We start from the raw sequence: 22,373 nt of genomic DNA, 5'->3' as shown, positions 1-22,373 counted from the left end.
TATTAAGACTCCCTTCCCGGGATGGGTCTCTGTCCCTAGCTCTTTTGTCTCTCTTTTTATCTTTTATATTTTGTCCTACCTCCTTTCGAAGACAATGGGCTGCTTTTCTGGGCACTTGATGTCCTCTGCTAGCGATCAGAAGTTGTTTTGTGAAGTTTGCTCAGCGTTCAAATGTTCTTTTGATGAATTTGTAGGGGAGAAAGTGGTCTCCCCATCCTATTCCTCCGCCATCTTGGCTCCTCCCCCCATGCTGTCATTTATGAACCTAAACTTCTCTGCAGTGGTTCCACTGTTTTCCTAGGGTCATAGAATCCTTGACTATGTCTACTTTATTCTGCCTTACTGACAAAAGAAAGACTAGGGCAGCAAATATTGAGTATTAGGGAGAGATCTGAGGGTCCTTGCTAAAGTGTCATACAGCAGTTCTGTCCAGAACACATACATTATGTGGCTCTACCCAGCCCCAAGGGATTCGGGGATGTAGTCCTTCTGTGTGCTCTGGAGCTTGGTGAGCATCGTTCTGTCACTTAAGTCATGTCTGACTCTTTGCAACCCCATGATTGCAGCACACTAAACTTTCCTGTCCTTCACTATCTCTTGGAGTTTGCTTAAACTCATGTCAACTGAGTCAGTGATGTCATCTAACCATCTCATCCTCTGCAATCCTCTTCTTTTGCCTTCAGTCTTCCCCAGCATCAGGGCCTTTTCCAGTGAGTTGGCTCTTCACACCAGGTAGCCAAAGTATTAGAGCTTCAGCATCAGTGTCAGTCCCTCCAATGAATATTCAGGGTTGATTTCCATTAGGATTGACTAGTTTGGTCTCCTTGCTGTCCAAGTTCTCAAGAGTCTTTGATAGCACCACAGTTTGAATGCATCAATTCTTTGGCACAGACTTCTTTACGGTCCATCTCTCATATCCATATGTGGCTACTGGAAAAACCATAGCTTTGACTATACCTATACACACACACACATATATGCATAAATGTGTAAGTAATGGGTGAGCACATGCCCATATTTAATTGTTTTTAATCTATAAAATGTCCATTTTATGTGACTCAATCTGTATGTAGTAGAGATAAGAAAGTAGACTCCAAGGATGTTACAAAAAGGAAAATAGTGACCAATTGGGTAAAGAAGCTTCGAGACAGGGAAGAATGTATATTTTATGGCTGGGTTGAGTCATTTTGGTTGTACCATTTGTTCACATAAGTAACACGGTCATCGTAAAAGATAATGAAGGGAAGATGCTGAGTTTGAGATGCTTCCTGTAGATCTCCACAGGGCATGCTGTCTCATTTTCTTCAGACCCCTGCTAAAATGTCACTAAATAAAATAGCAGCATGCCACCCTCTTTTTCCCTATTATCCTCCTTCATTTTCTTTATGGAACTCCCCACATAACGTTCATTTTTTGCTTATTAGTTGTCTCTTCTCACTCAAATACAGGCTCCCAGAGAGCAAAAAAGACTTTGTTTATATTGTTCACCACTCTTTCCCATATTGCATAGAACAAGGCCTCGCACGTAACAGGTACTCAAAAAATAAGTGTTGAGTGTGTAAATGAATCAAAGTGGAAGTTGCCAGCAGTCTATTGGTTGTAGTAATAAACACTAGTGTCTATTGAGTATTGACAGTGGGACAGATACTGCTCTAAATACATTGCAAGTATTAACTCATGCAATAAAGCATCCCTATAAGCTAGCTACAACTAGTATCTCTGTTTTACAGATGAAGAAACTGTAGTACATACAGCTTAAGAGACTCGGCCAAGTTCACAGTGCTAGATATGAGATTCAAATGTAGGTGTTAGGGTTTCAGAGTTTACACTCATAACCATTATGCTATTCTGACACTTAATTTTTGAGAGCTGGACTGGAGCCTGAGATTAGGAAGTTATCAGTGCATGCGTGCTCAGTGGTATCCAACTCTGTGTGACCCTTTGGACTGCGGCCCACCAGGCTCCTCTGTCCATGGGATTTTCCAGGCAAGAATACTGGAGTGGGTTGCCATTTCCTCTTTCAGGGGATGAAGTCATCAGATGAACTGAAATGTGAGTAGAGGTCAACTAATTTTTTTCAGATTGACCTGAAACTCCTATCCTGAATTTACCAGAGTTCATTGCTCTCCCTATTATTTTGGGAATTTCCATAAACTTAAATTTACAGGACCATTGTTTATTGCAATTACCTATTTCCTTTAGTTACTTTCAGTTTACTTGTCTCCTCATAGGATTTCCTGTGACTGTTCCTCTCTTTTCTGCTTCACATCAGTGTAGACATGGATGAAAGCTTTCTTTCCCTACCTTTTCCAGAATAACTGTTCCCAAAGGCATTATGCAATGTAGAAAAATTTATAGAAGGTTAGAGGTAAGAGAGCAGAAACACTGCAAAACTCTCAAGCAAAGAATATAAAGAGGAAACATCTGACATTTCTGTTTGTAAAAGTATTTGAAGGATAATTCTTCTTCTCAGTACCTGTCACTGAGAAGGTCCCACTGGGTGTATTACAGCTACTCACTAGCCTCAGGGTGTTGTTACTCTTTATTCCTTTCTTAAGTTCTCCCTTCATCTCACCCTTTGGCTCTCTCCATCCCCAAATTCCCCTTAATTACATATGAGGAGAGGTTAGTTATCACTTATTTTCCTTTCTGTTTCCAGGACCTATTCCTAAAATATAACCTTAACTCCCAAAAGCAGCCTTTAAACTTGTTGTTCAGTTGCTAAGTCATGTCCGACTCTTTGTGACCCCATGAACTGCAGCAGTCCAGGCCTCCCCATCCTTCACTGTCTCCCTGAGTTTGCATAAACTCCTGCCTGTTGAGTCGGTGATGCCATCCAACCATCTAATCCTCTGCTGTCCCTTTCTCCTCCTGCTCTCAATCTTTCCTAGCACCAGGGTCTTTTCCAATGAGTCAGCTCTTTGCATCAGGTGGCCAGAATATTGGAGCTTCAGCTTCAGCATCAGCCCTTCCAATGAACATTCAGGGTTGATGTTCTTTAGGATTGACTAGTTTGATCTCTTTATTGTCTAAGCGGCTCTCAAGAGTCTTCTCCAGCACCACTTAAACAAATTATCCCACCAACAGTGTAAGAGGGTTCCCTTTTCTCCACACCCTCTCCAGCATTTATTGCTTGTAGACTTTTGCAAAGCAGCCATCCTGACTGGCGAGTAATGGTAAGGGAACCCTCTTACACTGTTGGTGGGAATGCAAACTAGTACAGCCGCTATGGAAAACAGTGTGGAGATTTCTTAAAAAACTGGAAATAGAACTGCCATATGACCCAGCAATCCCACTTCTGGGCATACACACTGAGGAAACCAGATCTGAAAGAGACACGTGCACCCCAATGTTCATCGCAGCACTGTTTATAATAGCCAAGACATGGAAGCAACCTAGATGCCCATCAGCAGATGAATGGATAAGGAAGCTGTGGTATATATACACCATGGAATATTACTCAGCCATTAAAAAGAATTCATTTGAATCAGTCCTAATGAGATGGGTGAAACTGGAGCCCCTTATACAGAGTGAAGTAAGCCAGAAAGATAAAGAACATTACAGCATACTAACACATATATATGGAATTTAGAAAGATGGTAACGATAACCCTATATGCAAAACAGAAAAAGAGACACACAAATACAGAACAGACTTTTGAACTCTGTGGGAGAATGTGAGGGTGGGATATTTCAAAAGAACAGCATGTATACTATTTATGGTGAAACAGATCACCAGCCCAGGTGGGATGCATGAGACAAGTGCTCGGGCCTGGTGCACTGGGAAGACCCAGAGGAATCGGGTGGAGAGGGAGGTGGGAGGGGGGATCGGGATGGGGAATACATGTAAATCTATGGCTGATCCATATCAATGTATGACAAAAAAAAAATAATTAAAAAAAACAAAAAAACAAATTATCTTTCCAAAAGAGACTCTGGTGTCTGTTGTTAAGTTGGTATTTTCCACCCTATTACAATCCTGGTTTGGGAAATGAAAGTGAATGAATATTCCCAGAGAGTATGAGTGACTTGAGGTAAGAAGAAATCAGTTATGGATGGAAGGAAAGAGATCAGGAAGCAGCTAGAGAAAGATATACTTTTGAGAAAATTTTTGTTTGTTATTAGTTGGTTTTCAGTGAGGAAGACTTGGTCAAGAGCTCACGTGAGTGAAATGGGCCAGTGGGAGGAAATGGATGAAGAAAAGGGCAATAAAGAGGGTAACGTGGACCAAATCCTTAAGAACGTGAGAAGGAGTATATGCTAGATCATGGGAATGAATTCCATACAGTGCAGGAGATCTGTGTTCCAATCAGGGAAAAGCTACACAGTGTAATTGAAACAGTGTTGAATCAAGAGTCAGATTGAGCTGAGCTGAAATCTGGAGCCTACTGTATGCATTCCATCTATGAAACTTCGTTGGAATACTTAACCACTCTGCTCCTTAGTTTCCTCCACAGCAGGAAACAGGCAATGCTTTTTTCATAGAGTTACTACAAGGCTTAAGTAAGATAACACGTGTTAAACAAGCATCTTATGATAGAATTTATTATTTCTGTAGTTTGGTTATAGGTCTTCCTATTTCTTATCTGAGACTATCACTAATGTCATAAATAAGATACCATATCTACTATATTTGTTTTTTCATCTGCCTCAAAGGGATTATGGTTCCATGGTTTCACTGTCATTCAGAATTTTGAATAAGTTTTGAGGGTTGAGCTGTTATCATTGGGTCAGACCTGGTCTGCATGATATTTACTTAGCCGTTACTTTTTATTTTTAGTTAGAAATCCTTTTAGATTGGACATGTACATTCCATTTTCAGATCCATTCCCTCTTGTCTGATTCTCTGTCCCTTTATATATTTTCCTAATTAGCTTGGCCCTGGACATGTGAGTTTTCAACCCATGATCTAGATTGATTTCTACTAAAATAGCTGATGCTACCGAAAATGGGTATGTTGTTGAATCTCCAGGTAGCGTTTTTTGTCTTCATTTCGCATGATCTCTCCTCAGCATCTACCACTGTTGACAAGCTTCTGAAACTCGTTTCTCTTCTGTTATTGATCCCATTCCTGGTGTCCCTTTACCTCACTGCCCATCATACCTTTTGCTATAATTTCTACCCACATTGCCCACCATTTAAATGCTATGATTTGTCAATATTTTCTTGGGTTGGCACATTGTTCTTCTGGGTGATCCTGTGCCCAGAGTTCAATAGGTTCAAAACTGGGTAATCATCTTTCCCCTCAAACCACCTTCTCCCCTTGTGTTACATATCGTTACAAGAGCCACAAGATCCGAAACCACCGACACACCTTAGAGGGACAGAAATCTAACAACTGGTACAGAATTCACGCTAAATCGGCATGGACACTGCGTCATAGACCACACCACTGCTTTCAGTGACCATAACTTTTCAGTGTTCTTTTCAATCAGCAAGGTCAGCTTCTCCTTCCTCTCCTGTAGCTCTGGGGGTAACACCCTCATCATCTTCCTCACAGAGTGATGAGTGCTAATTAGTCTCCATTTTCCCTTATGAGTAAAGTCTCAACCTTGATTGGCAGTGAAGAGGAACTAAAAAGCTTCTTGATAAGGATGAAAGAGGAGAATGAAAAAGCTGGCTTAAAACTCAACTGAAAAAAAAACTAATAGCATGGCATCTAGTCTTAGCACTTCATGGCAAGTGGAAGGGTTAAAAGTGGAAACAGTGACAGACTTTATTGTTTTGGGCTCCAAATCACTGCAGACAGTGACTAGAGCTATGAGATTAAAAGCTGCTTGCTCCTTGGAAAAAAAGCTATGACCAACCTAGACAGCATATTAAAAAGCAGAGACATCACTTTTCTGACAAAGGTTGGTATAGTCAAAGCTATGGTTTTCCTAATAGTCATATACAGATGTGAGAGTTGGACCATAAAGAAGGCTGAACACCAAAAAATTGATGCTTTTGAAGCGTGGTGCTGAAGAAGACTCTTGAGAGTCCCTTGGACTGCAAGATCAAACCAGTTAATCCTAAAGGAAATCAACCCTGAATATTCATTGGAAGAACTGATGCTAAAGCTGAAGCTCCAATACTTTGGCCACCTGATAGGAAGAGCTGACTCATTGGAAAGATTGAGGGCAGGGGGAGAAGGGGACAGCAGAGGATGAGATGGTTGAATGGCGTCACTGACTCAATGGACATGCATTTGGGCAAACTTCAAGAGATAGTGAAGGACAGGGAAGCCTGGAGTGCTGCAGTCCCATGGGGTCACACAGAGTCGGACACAACTGAAGTGACTTAGCATGCACACACGTGCACCACACTAGCTTCATCTCTAGCTACTCCCAAGGTGCTAAAACTCCATCATATTAAGTTGTTTGCACTTCCCAGAACCCCCTCTCTCCCTCTGTTGCTTTGCCCATTTCTCTCAGGCAGAAATGCTCTTTTTTTTTTTTTTTTTCAGTTTCATATACATAGCTAACTTCTGCTCAGTCTTCAAAATTCAGTTCAAATATATCCATCTCTTAAAGGCCTGTCCTAAATTTCTCTCTAAGAGGAACATCCTCTAGCAACATCCTCAGTTTAGGTTTAAAAGCTTCACCCTGAAAATATTTTTAAAGTTTGCCTTCTTAGGGCATATTTTATTTTATTTTTTTTCCATTTATTTTTATTAGTTGGAGGCTAATTACTTTACATTATTGTAGTGGGTTTTGTCATACATTGACATGAATCAGCCATGGATTTACATGTATTCCCCTTCCCTATCCCCCCTCCCACCTCCCTTTCTACCCAATCCCTCTGGGTCTTCCCAGTGCACCAGGCCCGAGCACTTAGGGCATATTTTAATATGTACTGTGTATGAAGAGAATAGCTTCTTATGATGTGTTGTTTACCATCTGGTAAAATATTTCCTGTGGAAGAGGCACCCCTGTAGGTTGAAAAGATCCAGAGGAGGAAGGTATTATAAATTAACAGAAAAATCAGTGTTCATTGACAGAGAAAAAGGAAGCAACAGCTGGTAAACAAACAGCTGCACAGAGATAGAAAAATGACAGCAACTATGACCATGGTAGTTGATCCAAAATATTAAAAAAAGCAAGTAAATAACACAAGGAAATGAGCTAACTTGCTAGAAAATTGCTGAAATGTTTGAACAGGAGGTTAACTAATAAGCAAAGTGTTCAAATAGAAATTATAGAGAAGAAAATTAGAACAAATATTCTATGTAAAAGAAGTGAACTTTTAAAGCAAAATATGTTTAAGAGATAAATTAACCTAAACACTTGTGACTCTTTTTGTAAATGTGGTTTCTATGGTACAGACATTATAATAGTATTAAAAACTTAGAATAATATTCCACCCTAGTCCCAGTTTATTGGTGTGTTGGAAAGAGGAAACTAAAAACTCACAATTGTTTTACTTTGCATTTATATGATTATTAAGATGCCTGACCTTTCAAAAGGAAATATCTAATAACACAACTAATGCATAAATATATTTATTGTCTAAATTTAGTGCAGCATTCCAGATAAGGCTGGACCTTCTACCTTCACCCCTAAACCCTCTACTCTCCCCAGATGCAACCATTGTTTTGAGTTTAATATATATCCTCGAAATGTTTTTCCATGCATTTACATACATATGTGAAAATACATATCTTTATCCTGTATGATAGTCCACTACAACAATTGCTATAGTAATTCTGCATCTTCTTTGTTTTTCATGTAACATTTTGTCTTGTAAATATTTCTGTTTTCACACAAACAGTGCTGTGTTATTAGAGAATTGCCTTATATACATAGAATGGGGGCTTCCCTGGTGGCTCAGTGGTAAAGAATCCACCTGCCAATACAGGAGATGTGGGTTCAGTTCCTCCAGAAGATCCCCTAGAGAAGGTAATTGCAACCCACTCCAGTATTCTTGCCTGGGAAATCGCATAGACAGAGGAGCCTGGAGGACTGCAGTCCGTGGGGTCACAAAAGAGTTGGACACGACTGAGCAACTAAATAACAACAACACTGCTTATAATGGACATACACTGTTTGTTTTGCCCATTTCCTGAGTGATGGACACTTAGGTTGTTTCTGATTTTCTGCATACTTCAGGAAACATTCATGAATATTAATTTGGTGCCATGTGTCAGGTAGCTTTCTTAGTGCTATGGATTTAGCAGTAAACAAAATCAAGTCCTTTTTGTATACATTCAAGAGGATACAAACAATAGAGAAAGAGATACATATATCAAAATATCATGCAGTGGTATCATGTAGCCTGCTGGGCTATAGCCCACGGGGTTGCAAAGAATCAGACACAACTTTGCGACTGAGCATGCACACACGTGTTCTGGATTTTGGCATTCTCAGAGATAATGTACTAGTATCTCATTGTTATTTTAATTTGAATATCCCACTGCAAGGAGATCCAACCAGTCCATCCTAAAGGAGATCAGTCCTGGGTGTTCTTTGGAAGGACTGATGTTGAAGCTGAAACTCCAGTACTTTGGCCACTTGATGCAAAGAGCTACTCATTTGAAAAGACCCTGATGCTGGGAAAGATTGAGGGCAGGAGGAGAAGGGGACAACAGAGGATTAGATGGTTGGATGGCATCACCGACTCGATGGACATGAGTTTGAGTAAACTCCGGGAGTTGGTGATGGTCAGGGAGGCCTGGCACAGTGCGGTTCATGGGATCGCAAAGAGTTGGACACGACTGAACGACTGACCTGAACTGAATAATATTTTATGTGGAACGTCTTTTCATGTGCTTATTTGCCATCTGGTGAATTGTCAGTCTTTGGCCTATTTTTCAATTGAGTTGTTTGTTTTCTCCTTGTTGTGTTTTAAGAGTTCTTTGTATATTTTAGATAATAGCTCTTTGTCAGCTGTCTCTCTTGCTTATATTATCTCCCAGGCCGTAGCTTGTCTTCTCAGTCTCCTGACATTGTCTTTCACAGAGCAAAAGTTCTTAATTTTTATGAAGTCCAGCTTATCAATTATTTCTTTCATGGATTGTGCCTTTGGTGTTTTATTTAAAAAGTCATTGCCATACCCAAGGTCATCTAGATTTTCTGTTCTATTATCTTCTAGGAGTTTTATAGATTTTCTTTTTACATTTAGACTTATGTTGCATTTTGAGTTACTTTTGTGAAAGGTGTAAAGTCCATGTCTAGATTCCTTTTTTTTTGGCATGTAAATGTCCATTTGCCCCAGCCCCATTTGTTAAAAAGACTGTCTCTGTTCCACACTACCTTTGCTCCTTTGTCAAAGGCCTACTGTATTTCTGTGAGTCTATTTCTGGGTTCCCTCTTCTGTTACATTGATCTATTTATTCTTTTGCCAATTCCACACTATCTTGATTCCTATAGCTTTTTAGTAAGGCTTGAAGTCAGATAGTGTCAGTCCTCCAACTTTATTCTTTTGTTTCTATATTGTATTCTCTCTTCTCAGGCTTTTGCCTCTCCATATTATCTTTAGAAATGATTTGTTGACAGCCACAAGAGAACTTGCTGGACTTTTGATTTGAGTTGCATTAAATCTATAAATCAAGTTCGGAAGAATTGGCATCTTGAGAATATTGAGTCTTCTTATTTGTGAACATGTAGTGTCTCTCCATTTACTTAGTTGCTTGATTTTTATTTAGCTCATTAGAGTTTTACAGTTTTCCTCACATAGATTTTGTACATATTTTGATAGGTTTCTGGCTAAGTATTTCATTTGGGGGGTTGCTAGTGTAAATTGTATTGTGTTTTTTACTTCAAAGTTCACTTGTTACTGGTGCATAGGAAAGCAATCCTGCAACCTTGCTATAATCACTTATTAGTCCCACCAGCTTCCGTTCTTTCAGATTTTTCATATGTGTCATCTGCGAAGACAGTTTTGCTTATTTCTTCCACATCTGTGTACTTTTTACTTGCTTTTCATATCTAATTGTATTAGCAGTGACTTCCAGGATAATGTTGAAAAGTAGTGGTGAGATCCTTGACTTGAAGATATCTTTGACTTGTTCCTGATTGTTAGTGGGGGAGCTTCCAATTTCTCACCATGAAGTGTGATGTTAGGTGTAAGGTTTTTTGTAAATATTCTTTATCAAGCTGATGAATTTCACCTCTATCCATGAAGTTTAGCTATGGATTTTTAGAAGTTTATCTAGGCTTTTTTGGTTTAAATAAATAATTTTTCAGTTGGTTCTCTTATATATTCTAATAGATAATTATGTCATCTGTAAAAGCTGACAAATTTCCTCTTAAAATATGTTTTCTATGGAATCTGGTGCCATCACTTCATGGCAAATAGATGGGAAAACAATGGAAACAGTGAGAGACTTTATTTTGGGGGGCTCCAAAATCACTGAAAATTGTGACTGAAGTCATGAAATTAAAAGATGATTGTTCCTTGGAAGAAAAGCTGTGACCAACCTAGACAGCATATTAAAAAGCAGATTGCCAACAAAGGTCCATCTAGTCAAAGCTGTGGTTTTTCCAGTGGTCATGTATGGATATGAGAGTTGGACTATAAAGAAAACCAAGTGCTGAAGAGTTGATACTTTTGAACTGTGGTGTTGGAGAAGACTCTCAAGAGTCCCTTGGACTGCAAGGAGATCTAACCTGTCCATCCGAAAGGAAATCCGTCCTGAATGTTCATTGGAAGGAAGGACTGATGCTGAAGCTGAAACTCCAATACTTTGGCCACCTGATGTGAAGAACTGACTTATTGGAAAAGATCCTGATGCTGGGAAAGACTGAATGCAGGAGAAGGGAACAGCAGAGGATGAGATGGTTGGATGGCATCACTGACTTGATGGACATGAGTTTGAGTAAGCTCTGGGAGTTGGTATTGGACAGGGAAGCCTGGCGTGTTGTAGTCCATGGTGTCGCAGAGTCAGACACAACTGACCAGCTGAACTGACTGAACTGATGTGTATTTTTATTGTTGACTTCTCATTTTATACATTTTTGGTCAGATGATCTGGACTGAATGGTGGTAATTATTTTAATATATTTGTGTACACATATATATCATACTATATGTTTTCTTTTCTGACATAGTATCTGGTCATCTTAGGAAGTTTCTGTTCATGTTTAAAAATAGTAGTTTAAAATTAAAGACTTTAATTATGATCATGAATTTGTGAATATCTATCTGAATTTTAATTAATTTTACTATGTGTATTTTGAAACTATCTGGTTAGGTGCATAAAGTTTCTTGACTACTACTTTTTTGCATGGTATTGTTCTTTGGATTAATATACATTCATTTATGTTTTTAAAATTTATTTTATTGAAGTACAGTTGATGTCAGTGTTATATTAATTTTTGCTATGCAGCAGAGTGATTCAGTTGCACACATATATATTCTTTACTTCATATTTTTATGATTTAAAAACTTTAAATTCTAATTTTACCAAAATGTGTAGACAGTTTTCAAGATAAAATGATATGACAAAGCTTCATACAGAAAGCAGCAGTCTCCTGTCATATACTCCCTCAAGAAATGTTCCAAAGCCTTCAGCTTCTCTAGGTGATTTTTCTCTTGTCACCTTTTAAAGCCACATGATTAATTGTAATTTAAAATTTTTTCCATTACTGATTTCTTATGGAAAATTAAGATTTTTCTCTCTTAAAGTGCTCCTGACAGCACCACTTCCCCCCTTTACACTTATACTTTCCTGATCTCTCAATCCAGATATATCACAATCAAATCAATAGTCTGTGCTTACCTTAGTGTCTAAGTCCTGTTCACATCTGAGACCAAAAAAAAAAAAAAAAATCTATTACAAATATTTAATACTCGGTTCAACTTTTAATGCTACTTCCCTGATAGCTCAGTTGGTAAAGAATCCACCTACAATGCAGGAGACCCCGGTTTGATTCCTGGATTGGGAAGATCCGCTGGAGAAGGGATAGGCTACCCACTCCAGCATTCTTGGGCTTCCCTTGTGGCTCAGCTGGTAAAGAATCTGCCTACAATGTGTGAGACCAGGGTTTGATTCCTGGGTCAGGAAGATCCCCTGGAGAAGGGAAAGACTACCCACTCCAGTATTCTAGCCTGGAGAATTCCATGGATCACAAAGAGTCTGACATGACTGAGTGACTTTCACTTTCAACTTTTTTAATATTTCCCCAAAGTGAAAAAGACTTTTGATGCAACAGTCACTAATTCATCTCTAGACTCTCATTAGAGCCGCAAAGCTTCTTTCATTACTGCCAGCATGTAATCTATCAGGGGCTCTTTTTTGTTGTTGAGACATCCTTTTAGAAACTTTCTCTCACTAGAATCTGATTGATGACTTTCTCAGCCTGTTGTGTAAGCTGACTTTCTGGGGCTTTCCTTTACCAGAATCCATCTGTTGTTATGTATGTTAATTACCAATAGCTCTTTCTTACTACCTAAATGTTCTCTTTCATTTTATAGCATCCCAATCTTAGTTCATGGGTGTGATAATGATTACTATTTCTAAACAAATTATAGACTTTCAAGAGTCTTCTGATCTTGGCCTTTTCTGAGTTCTTTTTTTCTTCCATTCTGTTCTCTGACCCTCATGTTGAAGACTTCCCTTCAGCATCTTATCATCCTGAGTGTCTGTTCCTGTTTGGAGACAGGAAGCTCTGTGAGAGACTGGACCTGTCGAAGGTGGGCTTCACTCTCAGTTGAAGAAAATGTGGCAAGGTGGCTTTCTCTTGGGTGACTTTCAGATGTCATAATATATAGGTCTCTCTCTTGACCCATCAGTGTCAAACCTGGTATAAGCCTGGCTGTCAATATTGTATGAGTTGAAAAGAAGCCTCAGTTTCCTGTAGGCTGGGCCAGCTATCATCTCTGCACACAGCCAGTGCCCTTCCCTAGAGATCGACACTCTCTCCTCACTGCACACAGTGATAATTGGCCAGTGCAGGATTTTAGGGTTCAATGCACCTGCATGTTCCTGCTGCTCCATAATCTGAATAATAACCTTGTTGATTGTTCCAAGACACCTACCTTCTCCAGGGTCTCCTGCCTTAAGGCATAGGGCCTAGGTAACTTTTAGAGCAATACTTGGCAAATTAGTTTACGTTCTGCTTTTTTCATGTAAGCTTTCTGTTTTCAGAAGTATTCCAGATGTGGGAATTCACTGAAGGTTTGCTTTCTTTTTTCTATTTTTTTAGAATAAATATAGATGTTTAAAAATATCTTTTCTCTCATTTCTAGAGATTTGCTGTAGGAGAGGAGAGCTGGACCTTTAATCTTCCCTGATCCTATTCAGTTTGCCTCTTGACTGGCAACCTGAAACTGAACATTTTGTGCATTTCAGTTCCCTCTAATTTTCTGTTTTTGTCCATTTTCGTGTTGGTGGCTTCCCTGGTGGCGTCAGGCAGTAAAAAAAAAAAAAAAAAATCTACCTGCAATGCTGGAAACCCAGGTTTGGTCCCTGGGTCAGGAGGTTCCCCTCAAGAAGGGGATGGCTATCCAATTCAGTATTCTTGCCTGGAGATTCCATAAACAGAGGAGACCGGCGGTCTATGGTTCTTGGGGTCACAAAGAGTTGGACATGACTGAGCAACTTTCTTTCTTAATGTTTCACACTTTCTTTCATACTTTCTTTCACACTTTCTTTCATAATGTTATCAACATTAACATTCTATTTTTCATGTTGGCTGAAAATATTTTTTGGAGTCATTCCCTTTTTATTTCGGTTATCCTATTTTTCATGGCAAAGAAATTTCACATCTCAACATAATTTTGTCAGTATTTTTCTTTGGAAAAAGTACTTTGTAAATGATAAGAGTTAGATTGTTTTCTTTAGTTTTTCTTGTATTCTTTAATGTAGGCTTTAAATATTTATCCTATCTTAATTTTTTTTTGAAAATTTCTTGTCAAGTACAGGTATGTTTCCCCTCAAATTTCCAAACTGCTAACTATCTTGACATAATAAGGAGAAGGAAATGGCAACCCACTCCAGTATTGTGGCCTGGAGAATCCCATGGACAGAAGAGCCTGGCAAGCCCTAGTCCTTGGGATTGCAAGGAGTCGAACCTGACCAAGTGACTAACACTTTATCTTGACATTGTCTATTAACTAATTTAAAAATTTTCATCAACTTTCTACTACCACATATTAAATTCATTTGTTACACGTGCTGTATTTCTATGCTTTGTGTTGTATTTTCTACTACATGTCCATATTCATGATATATTAATCATTTCAATGCTTAATGACTTATTGACTGGTCAGTTTCATTTTTCTCATTTTTCAGTTGTTATTTAATAGTTTTCCATTCATACAGTATACAGAAATTCTGAGCTATCCTGAAGAATGAGGTAGATAAAAATAATAAAATCCATAGTTTTTTTTTTTAACCACGCCAATAAAATTGGGAGTATAGTACATTCAAGATGCGTGTTTTGGGTGGAGAGGGAGGTGGGAGGGGGGATCGGGATGGGGAATACATGTAACTCTATGGCTGATTCATATCAATGTATGACAAAACCCACTGAAATGATGTGAAGTAATTAGCCTCCAACTAATAAAAATTAAAAAAAAAAAAAAGATGCGTGTTTCTTTTCAAGGTTAAAACTCAAGGAAGGAAGACTACCTTCTTCGAGAACAATCAGTCAGCTTTAAGACAGGGAACACAAAATCAATTGCCCTGATTTTATTGGAGCTGTCTGTTATTCTCTTTAGTATGTAGTCCACTACAAAAATAGGGATAAATTCCAACCGCCAACAGAAGCCTATGGAATACAAACCATTCCGTACAGCAATGAGGAGGGAATGCAAGCAAGAAGGGAATGAGTAGGAGTGTACTGACTGCTCTAGAATGTTGATGATGAAGTGAGGAGACTAGAGGGGAGCTCTGGGAACAGCCTGAGCATGCAATGAATTTTCTTGTATTAAGTTTGAACCATGTTTAGTAGATAACAGGGAATGATTCAATAGAGATGGAGAGTTTGACTGTTTTCACACCCCCAAACTAGGGGGTGTGAAACAGCCTGTTTCACAGTTTCTAAGAGAAACTTCTTCCTCTTAGAAATGCAACAAGGACAAAATTAGAAGATGTAAAGAAAGAGATGCCAGTAGATAGGTACAGAGAGTTAGATAGCTTACGTTGATGGTATTGATCTTCTGAATAACTATGGCCCCTGACACCTGCATCAGAATCAGCAGGGTGGGCTGGATAAAAATTCACCTCCCTGTGTGATTGTCATCAAAGTCTAGGAGTATGTGATACAAGTTATTCTAACTAAAGTTGGAGATCCAAAGTTCAAATTAAGTGGGAGGTAATCTGCAGGATATGTCTACATGATCGGGAAAGCATTGGTGAGCAGCAGATATGGGTGGGCAATGGAGGGAAAAAAAGAATTATTAGGCAGAGCCTATTGAAGTTGGAAGTAGGGATTTGTGTTGAAGAGGCTGGCCCAGCTCCACAATAGGGATCAGTGTGCTTCCATGGCTTATGGGGTAAAGTAATCACACCTAAAAACCCTGTTATCACTTCTCTATTTGTCAGGGCCCAGGAAAGGTTGCTAAGGCAGGCTGCTGAATCAAGGACATGAAGAAAACTTGAGCAATTTCCCTTCCTATAGGATTGAGAGACCTGCCTTTCTTGGCAGGCAGAGTTCATAACACTGATTGCAACATAAAATCCTGTGGATTTGTGTATTCAGAATTTCAGTTTCACATATTTCTGATGAGCCCTGCCAACCTGTCAGACCAGACTTTCCTCTGCTAATATGGCTCAGTTCCATTCTCAGATGCTGCTCCTTTTTTTTTTCTTTTATAATTTCATGTATTTATTATACTTGACACCTTTCCTGCATATATATATGTCTTGACTTATATGTATACTTGTATGTATACACGTGCACTACCTCATTCTCTCTGATAGCTACATAGGATTCCCTAATTTGTTTTTTTTAATTAATTATTTTCATTGGAGGCTGATTACTTTACAATATTGTGGTGGTTTTTACTGTACATTAACATGAATCAGCCACAGGTGTACATGAGTCCCCCCATCCTGAACCTCCCTCCCACCTCCCTCTCTACCCCATCAGATGCTGCTGCATTACCTGCATGTAACCTGAGACAAATGACTTCCATGTGGAAGAACAAGAAGTTGCAAGGCCCTCCTCTCACTCATTGTCTTTTTTCACTTGATCTACATCGGTAATCTCTTAACTGGTCTCCAGGCCATCAGCTTCTTCCTTCCCCAGATCACCAGAGTCACCTTTCTTGACAAAGACTGAGAGCTAAACAAATGATGGAATATTTGTAAATCCAGGTAGTAAAGTGCTGTGCAAACTCACTTCTGTGAAGGTTCCCCATCATCAGAGTGCAGTCCAAACAAATAAGAGACACACAAGGGTCTCTGCAACACACCTCGTCTTCCACCACTGCCTCCACTAGTCATCCCTGCCTCGCTCATTGCAGAGACACAGAATCTTTATCACAGGAAATTTATGATTGTTTCAGGACTCTGTGCACCCTTGCAATTGGTATCTTTTATAGTTTAGTGATTATTCTTCTTTTGTTCCCCAAAGGAAATGTATTTAAGTGCCATCCCCTCAATGTAGCTCTTTTTGGAACCCACTCTCCCAAGGCAGAATTATTTTTTCATCTGTATTCCATAGTACTTTTTACAACTGTCAACTGTTGTACTTAGAACATTAATGTTATTATATTATGTGCTTAATATATAATGTTAATATAATGTTATTATATTATATTATATTAATGTGCTCAGTTATATTTTTGTTTCTACAACTGGACTTGAATTTCTTGAGATCAAAAATTTTACTTCCCCAATGCCTGACACATAGGATGTCCACCGTAAGTTTTAACTGAATACATTTGAATCAGAAATCCTCCTATGTAATCCAAATTGAAAGAACATAGAAAAGTAGAGTTCTTTGGAGCTAGCAATATGAGCAGCTATCAGCAACCTTGTTTGATAGAAAGAAATCTTTCTTTTTCCATATATTATTATAGTTGTAGCATTCATTGATAAAGCTTCGTACCTGTAGAATCAGAGCATTTCAGTGGGAAGACTGTCTCTGAAATGGTTCTTTTGATTTGCAGATGAAGAAAAAAAGTCCTGTGTTTATGTCTGCCCCACAGGTGGCTTTTATCAAGTCTATTCAGCAACCAACAACCTTTGTGAATTCATGAGTATTAAATCATTTTTATATTCCAGAGAAGTAAATTCTAAAAGAGAATAGCATTTCAGGTCAAACAGAATCTCATTAAGGAATCTTAACCTGAGTATAAGATGTTGGGGTGGGGGAAAGCCAGGCTACTTGATGAGAGATAATTGGTAAGTTCAAGGTGGATTTTAAATCAAAAGAAGTGCTTTTTTTGTTTTTTGCAGAGATGACATGCCTATCAGGGCATCCGAAGAACTGTAGAGTGGGTATTGATGAGTTACTTTTCCCCAGGTTTAATTGAGCCTCTTCTCTTTGATAGGTTTCAGAACCTGCTGTGGTCCAGAAAGACGTTTGTGGACCACATGAAGGTCTATAACCACAGTTACATCTACATGCCTGCCTTTTCTATGAAGACGGGGACAGAGCCATCCCTCCGGGTTTATTACACACTGTCAGATGTTGGTGCCAATCAGACAGTGCTCTTTGCCAACCCCAACTTTCTGCGTAGCATTGGGAAGTTCTGGAAAAGTAGGGGAATTCACGCCAAGCGCCTGTCCACAGGACTCTTTCTGGTGAGCGCAGCCCTGGGCCTCTGTGAAGAGGTGGCCATCTATGGCTTCTGGCCCTTCTCTGTGAATATGCATGAACAGCCCATCAGCCACCACTACTACGATAATGTCCTGCCCTTTTCTGGCTTTCATGCCATGCCGGAGGAATTTCTTCAACTCTGGTATCTTCATAAAATTGGTGCACTGAGAATGCAGTTGGACCCATGTGAGGACGCCTCACTCCAGCCCACTTCCTAGGGACTGTGGAAAAAGAAAGGACTGAGCCAGGGTATTTTTGTTAGGTTTTCTATGTAACTTCAAAAGGAAATGATCAGGTCATTTCATGGATTTGCATGGACCACTTGGGAAAAAATGACAACAGAAACCCAAGGGAAACTCTACTTTTACTGTTGGTTTGGAAGACAAAAAAAGAAGTGAACCACCCCATAAATGTTTGGCGCATGGTGGATTTGCAACTAGTAACATGCTGATTAAATGATGTTGGTAAAGCACATTTACATGAGCAGGTCCAGTTCACAAATAAGACAAAACTCTAGTTATTGAAGTCGAGGAATTAAGGTAGATTAAATGAAATGCCAGAGTAGAAGTGTTAGTGGTTATCAACCTGAACTGACTTAGTTTAAAAAAAAAAGCTATCTTAATCAGACTAACATTAGAACTATAGGTTTTTAAAAAATTCTTACTTAATTTTGCCCTATTTAAGGGCATTGAGTAGGTGATGGGGTACATTTTTTAAAATCCCTTACTGAGTAATATGGATACAAAACGCTACAACTGATAATTGTAATTTGTTGAACCAAGTCTTTGTTAACTAGAGTTCCCCTCCCTTCTATTTAAAAAATTGTTAAATAAGAATTACTTCCTCCCCTTTTGTCAAGTCCACTTAGACAATGTGAAACATTGGTGAATTTAGATTGTGTTGATTCATTGTTAGGAGGACGAGTCACTTTCCCTCCTCAGAATTTAGGGCATAAACTCAGTTTTAGGTCTGCATTATGCAAGCCTATTTGCATTATTATTGTGTGTGCTCAGTCGCTCAGTTGTGTCCTACTCTCTGCAACCCCATGGACCATAGCCTGCCAGACTTCTCTGTCCATGGGATTTGGAGTGGGTTGTCATTTCCTATTTCACAGGATCTTCCTGACCCAGGGACCGAAACCCACATCCCTTGCTTATTATTTTAGTGCAAAAAACTACAAATGCAAGTGCATTATTTGTTTGCAAATTGGCATAATTGTCTTCATAATTTAATGTTCAGAGATGAAGTAAAGCACAATGACATCAAGCTTAGTCTCTGGAAGACAGACCGGAAGTACTTCCTTTTCCTTCTGCCATGGTAAATAGGTTCTCTCCAAGATGAAGCATATGCATGCACACATAAAAGCATGCATAGACTCATGTACACTCATACACACACTCAGACAAAGTTCATTCCTGTGCAGCTATGAAAGCAGAACCCATATGACCTGGGATAGCAGAAATCTGTAACTGGTGTTGGAGAGCTATGAATGCATTACGTACTACCTACCACACCTTGCTATGAGACAAACCAGCTTACTGGTTGCTGCTGTAATGCTCATACCAGCATGAGATGTGAGCCTTACCCCCAAATCACTCCAAATGAACAGAACTGTTTTAGTGTATGTGACTCCCCCCCACCAATATCTCATGAGTAAATCCTGTGTTGCATATGGTCATCAACACATGGTTCACACCAGTAAAGGGATGTGAGTTAGTAGTTGTTGATTCCCATAGTAACAGGACAGCTTAAAAGGCTCGTTACCTCAGCTTTGACACACCGCACCCAAACTCTGTTGACAGATTACAGGCAGTCAGATGTGTTTACATACAGAGAAAGGGAAAAACAACCTCACGTGGTCTTTGTGTTGGGGGATGTCTTAATCTAAAAGGAGACAGTACATTTCACTAACTTGATTCTTTTAAGTGTCACCAGAATGTAGGTAAACTGTACCCAAAAGTTCTGCTTCATTTTCCTTGGAAAAGACTTAGTATACAATGTAGACTCAACCAGGTGGCAGTGTGGGGTGGGTTCATTTAAATAATACCGAGATGACAAAACTGTTGGAAAAATTCTACATCATTGGGATGTGGTGGCGCTCAGTCGCTCAGTCGTGTCTGACTCCTTGCAACCCCATGGACTGTTGGCCGCCAGGCTTCTCTGTCCATGGACTTTTCCAGAAAAGAATACTGAAGTGGGTTGCCATTTCCTACTCCAGGGGATTTTCCTATCTAGGCAATTTCTAAATAAGATTTAATTTTGAGGTTATTATAGAGATCAACTGTTAAAATATGACTGGTGACATAACACAGATTCTGTTGATACTTAGAAAGTTAAGAATTTAAGAGTATTGATTCTGAGCAGATCCGATTTGCTTTTTTGATCCTATTTGGCAGCAAAAATGTAATGAGAATGTACTATGAGTGATTTGCATTAAATTTGCACGTCTGTGCAATCCTGAATATATTTCCTCTTTTGAGCTATTATTATTATTTAATAACTACCTGAAAAGGAATGCATTTTTACTATACATTTCATCAAAATATAAAAGGCCTAACAAAAATCACACATAAAAGTTAATAAAATAGATATCACTCAAATTAGTGCTTTAATTGTTGACATTGTTAAAATCAATAATTAAAGAACTCCATCGAACTCATGTGTCTTGGCTCCATTGAAGATATCTTCTGGAAATTTTGCATTTTGTAATTCCTAGGCTAGGTTTGTGCAAGAGATTTGTACAGTGGTTAGTTGTACATTTGGAGCCTCTGAAAGGCAAGCAAGTAGACAGAGAATAATTAGATCATGGCTTCTTAACTGGGGTGATTCTCCTCTCCTGTCTGGTGACATTTGCCAGTGTCTGCAGACTTCTTTGTGGGATCTTAGTTCCCCCACCAGAGATGGAACCCAGGCCCTTGGCAGTGAAAGCTCAGAGTCCTGACCACTGGATCACCAGGGAATTCTTAGGAGATATTTTTGATGGTCATGGTTTGGAGGGTGCTGCCAGCATCTAATGGATAGAGGCCAGGGGTCCTACTAAAGATCTACAATGCATAGAGCAGCCCCCCAACAAAGAATTACCCACGTGAAAATCCTAGTAGTGCCAAGGTTGAGAAACCCCAGATTAGACCAAAATGATATTTTGATTATTCCTTATTGTCTTCACTTACATGTTCATGTCATTCAAAGTATGACTACAATTTAATGAGAATGTTTTCTCAGAGTAGATTACAGCTTGGCATTATTTTATAGTGATAGTTCACAAGTATGCCATACAGATTTCCTTTCCTGTGGTTAGATAGATATATCTCAATCTAGGAGTTGAGAGTGTGTGTGCTTATGTGTGTGTACATGTGCTTATAGCATAAAGTTAGTATATCCATCCTTACTGGAATATATGTGTTCCTAAGTGAGGATCTTTCTAGAATTATCTTTCACAGTACTCTGGCATACTCTATTACTCTTAAGTTAAATTCTAAGTTCCCATTATTTTATTTTCTTGAAATTGAGACCTTCAGAATTGGGCCTCATTATTTGCCAAATTTGGTTGATTACATTTTAATGTTACTGACCCTTAAGATTCAGCTCAGAAGAGATTTGGGTTGCAGTAGACACATTTCATAAGAAAGTATTTCATCACTTTTGATGCACCTGCAAGGAGAAGGCATCATCCTCTAACATATTAGTCTAATTTTTAAGTTATATTTTAGTGGCAAAAATTAGGTTGCTCCATGGGGATAAATGAGGGAATGAAGAGACTGAAAATGAGTACCTGATGTGGATTTTTATTTTTATTAGCTCCAATTGGAGAACTGCACTGATGTTATGGATCATGAGTAAGAAAGACTTCTGTTTGATTTTAATTAGACTTTGGTCAAATTAAGATGCCTGAAGGATTAAGTCTTTCATAAGAAAGTAATTTTTTATATGAAAGATTTTTTATGGAAGAAGACCCTGGACACATGCTTTCTATAGTATTTGACCAACCATTTATACAGTATTGTGCATCTAAATTGAAAGTAACACAAGAAGTCAAGGAGTGCTTCCTGGATTTTGTTTCTGTATAGTTCACTTTTACTTATTTTAACAAGGGCAAATGATTCAAAATGATCCAGAGTGACAGATGTTCAAACAGTACTCTGTGTTTGGCTTTGTGATGTTTTATGCCCTTTTCTGGACTAAAAACCTTGTTTAGGTTAAATATAACTTGTACCTGCAGCAATGGGCAACCTGGCTTAAAAATCTATATGGAAAATAACTGGGGAAATCCTAGGATTCTGAATTTGCCAAAAGTATTCTAAGATTAGTCCAAAGCTTTACAGGAGTGTTAGTGATCATTTCAAATAGAAACAATAACCCATGACATTGTCAGCAACTCAGGTTTGTCATTTTATTATATACCACCTCCTGTTTCTCCGTTTGGAAAATCAGTCACCTAGGGTTTTCATTTCTATATTTAAAAATACTGATTGTATGAAAATTTTAACTGATAAACCCTTGTTAGGAGGGACCTAAAGAGGGAAAAAATAAGTCACAGTCCACGGAAAACTTCAGGAAATGCTTATTGGGTTGTATAAAACTTTCCCACCAAAATCAGGTAATATATGCTGTCAGTAGAATTTCAAAGATCAAACTCTAAGAGGACTTTTATGGGAGCTTTAGGAAGAGCATGTGGAGGAATAAG

At 38.8% G+C, this 22,373-nt stretch overlaps 1 protein-coding gene across 1 annotated transcript in view; it reads left to right on the top strand.

Annotated features, from left to right (window-relative positions):
• Nucleotides 1–22,156, top strand: part of ST8SIA1 (ST8 alpha-N-acetyl-neuraminide alpha-2,8-sialyltransferase 1) — a 171,711-nt gene extending 149,555 nt beyond the window's left edge. The window contains exon 5 of the mRNA XM_043881268.1: nucleotides 17,421–22,156. Coding sequence (XP_043737203.1) covers nucleotides 17,421–17,907 — 487 coding nt within the window. The 3' untranslated portion in view covers nucleotides 17,908–22,156. The remainder of the gene's footprint in view (nucleotides 1–17,420) is intronic.
• Nucleotides 22,157–22,373: the final 217 nt, after the last annotated feature.

Source organism: Cervus elaphus, chromosome 22 (assembly GCF_910594005.1).
Source record: "Cervus elaphus chromosome 22, mCerEla1.1, whole genome shotgun sequence".
NCBI classification, from domain to species: Eukaryota; Metazoa; Chordata; class Mammalia; order Artiodactyla; family Cervidae; genus Cervus; species Cervus elaphus.
Note: the sequence above shows the minus strand (reverse complement) of the source record. Positions and strands in the feature narration are given on the sequence as shown.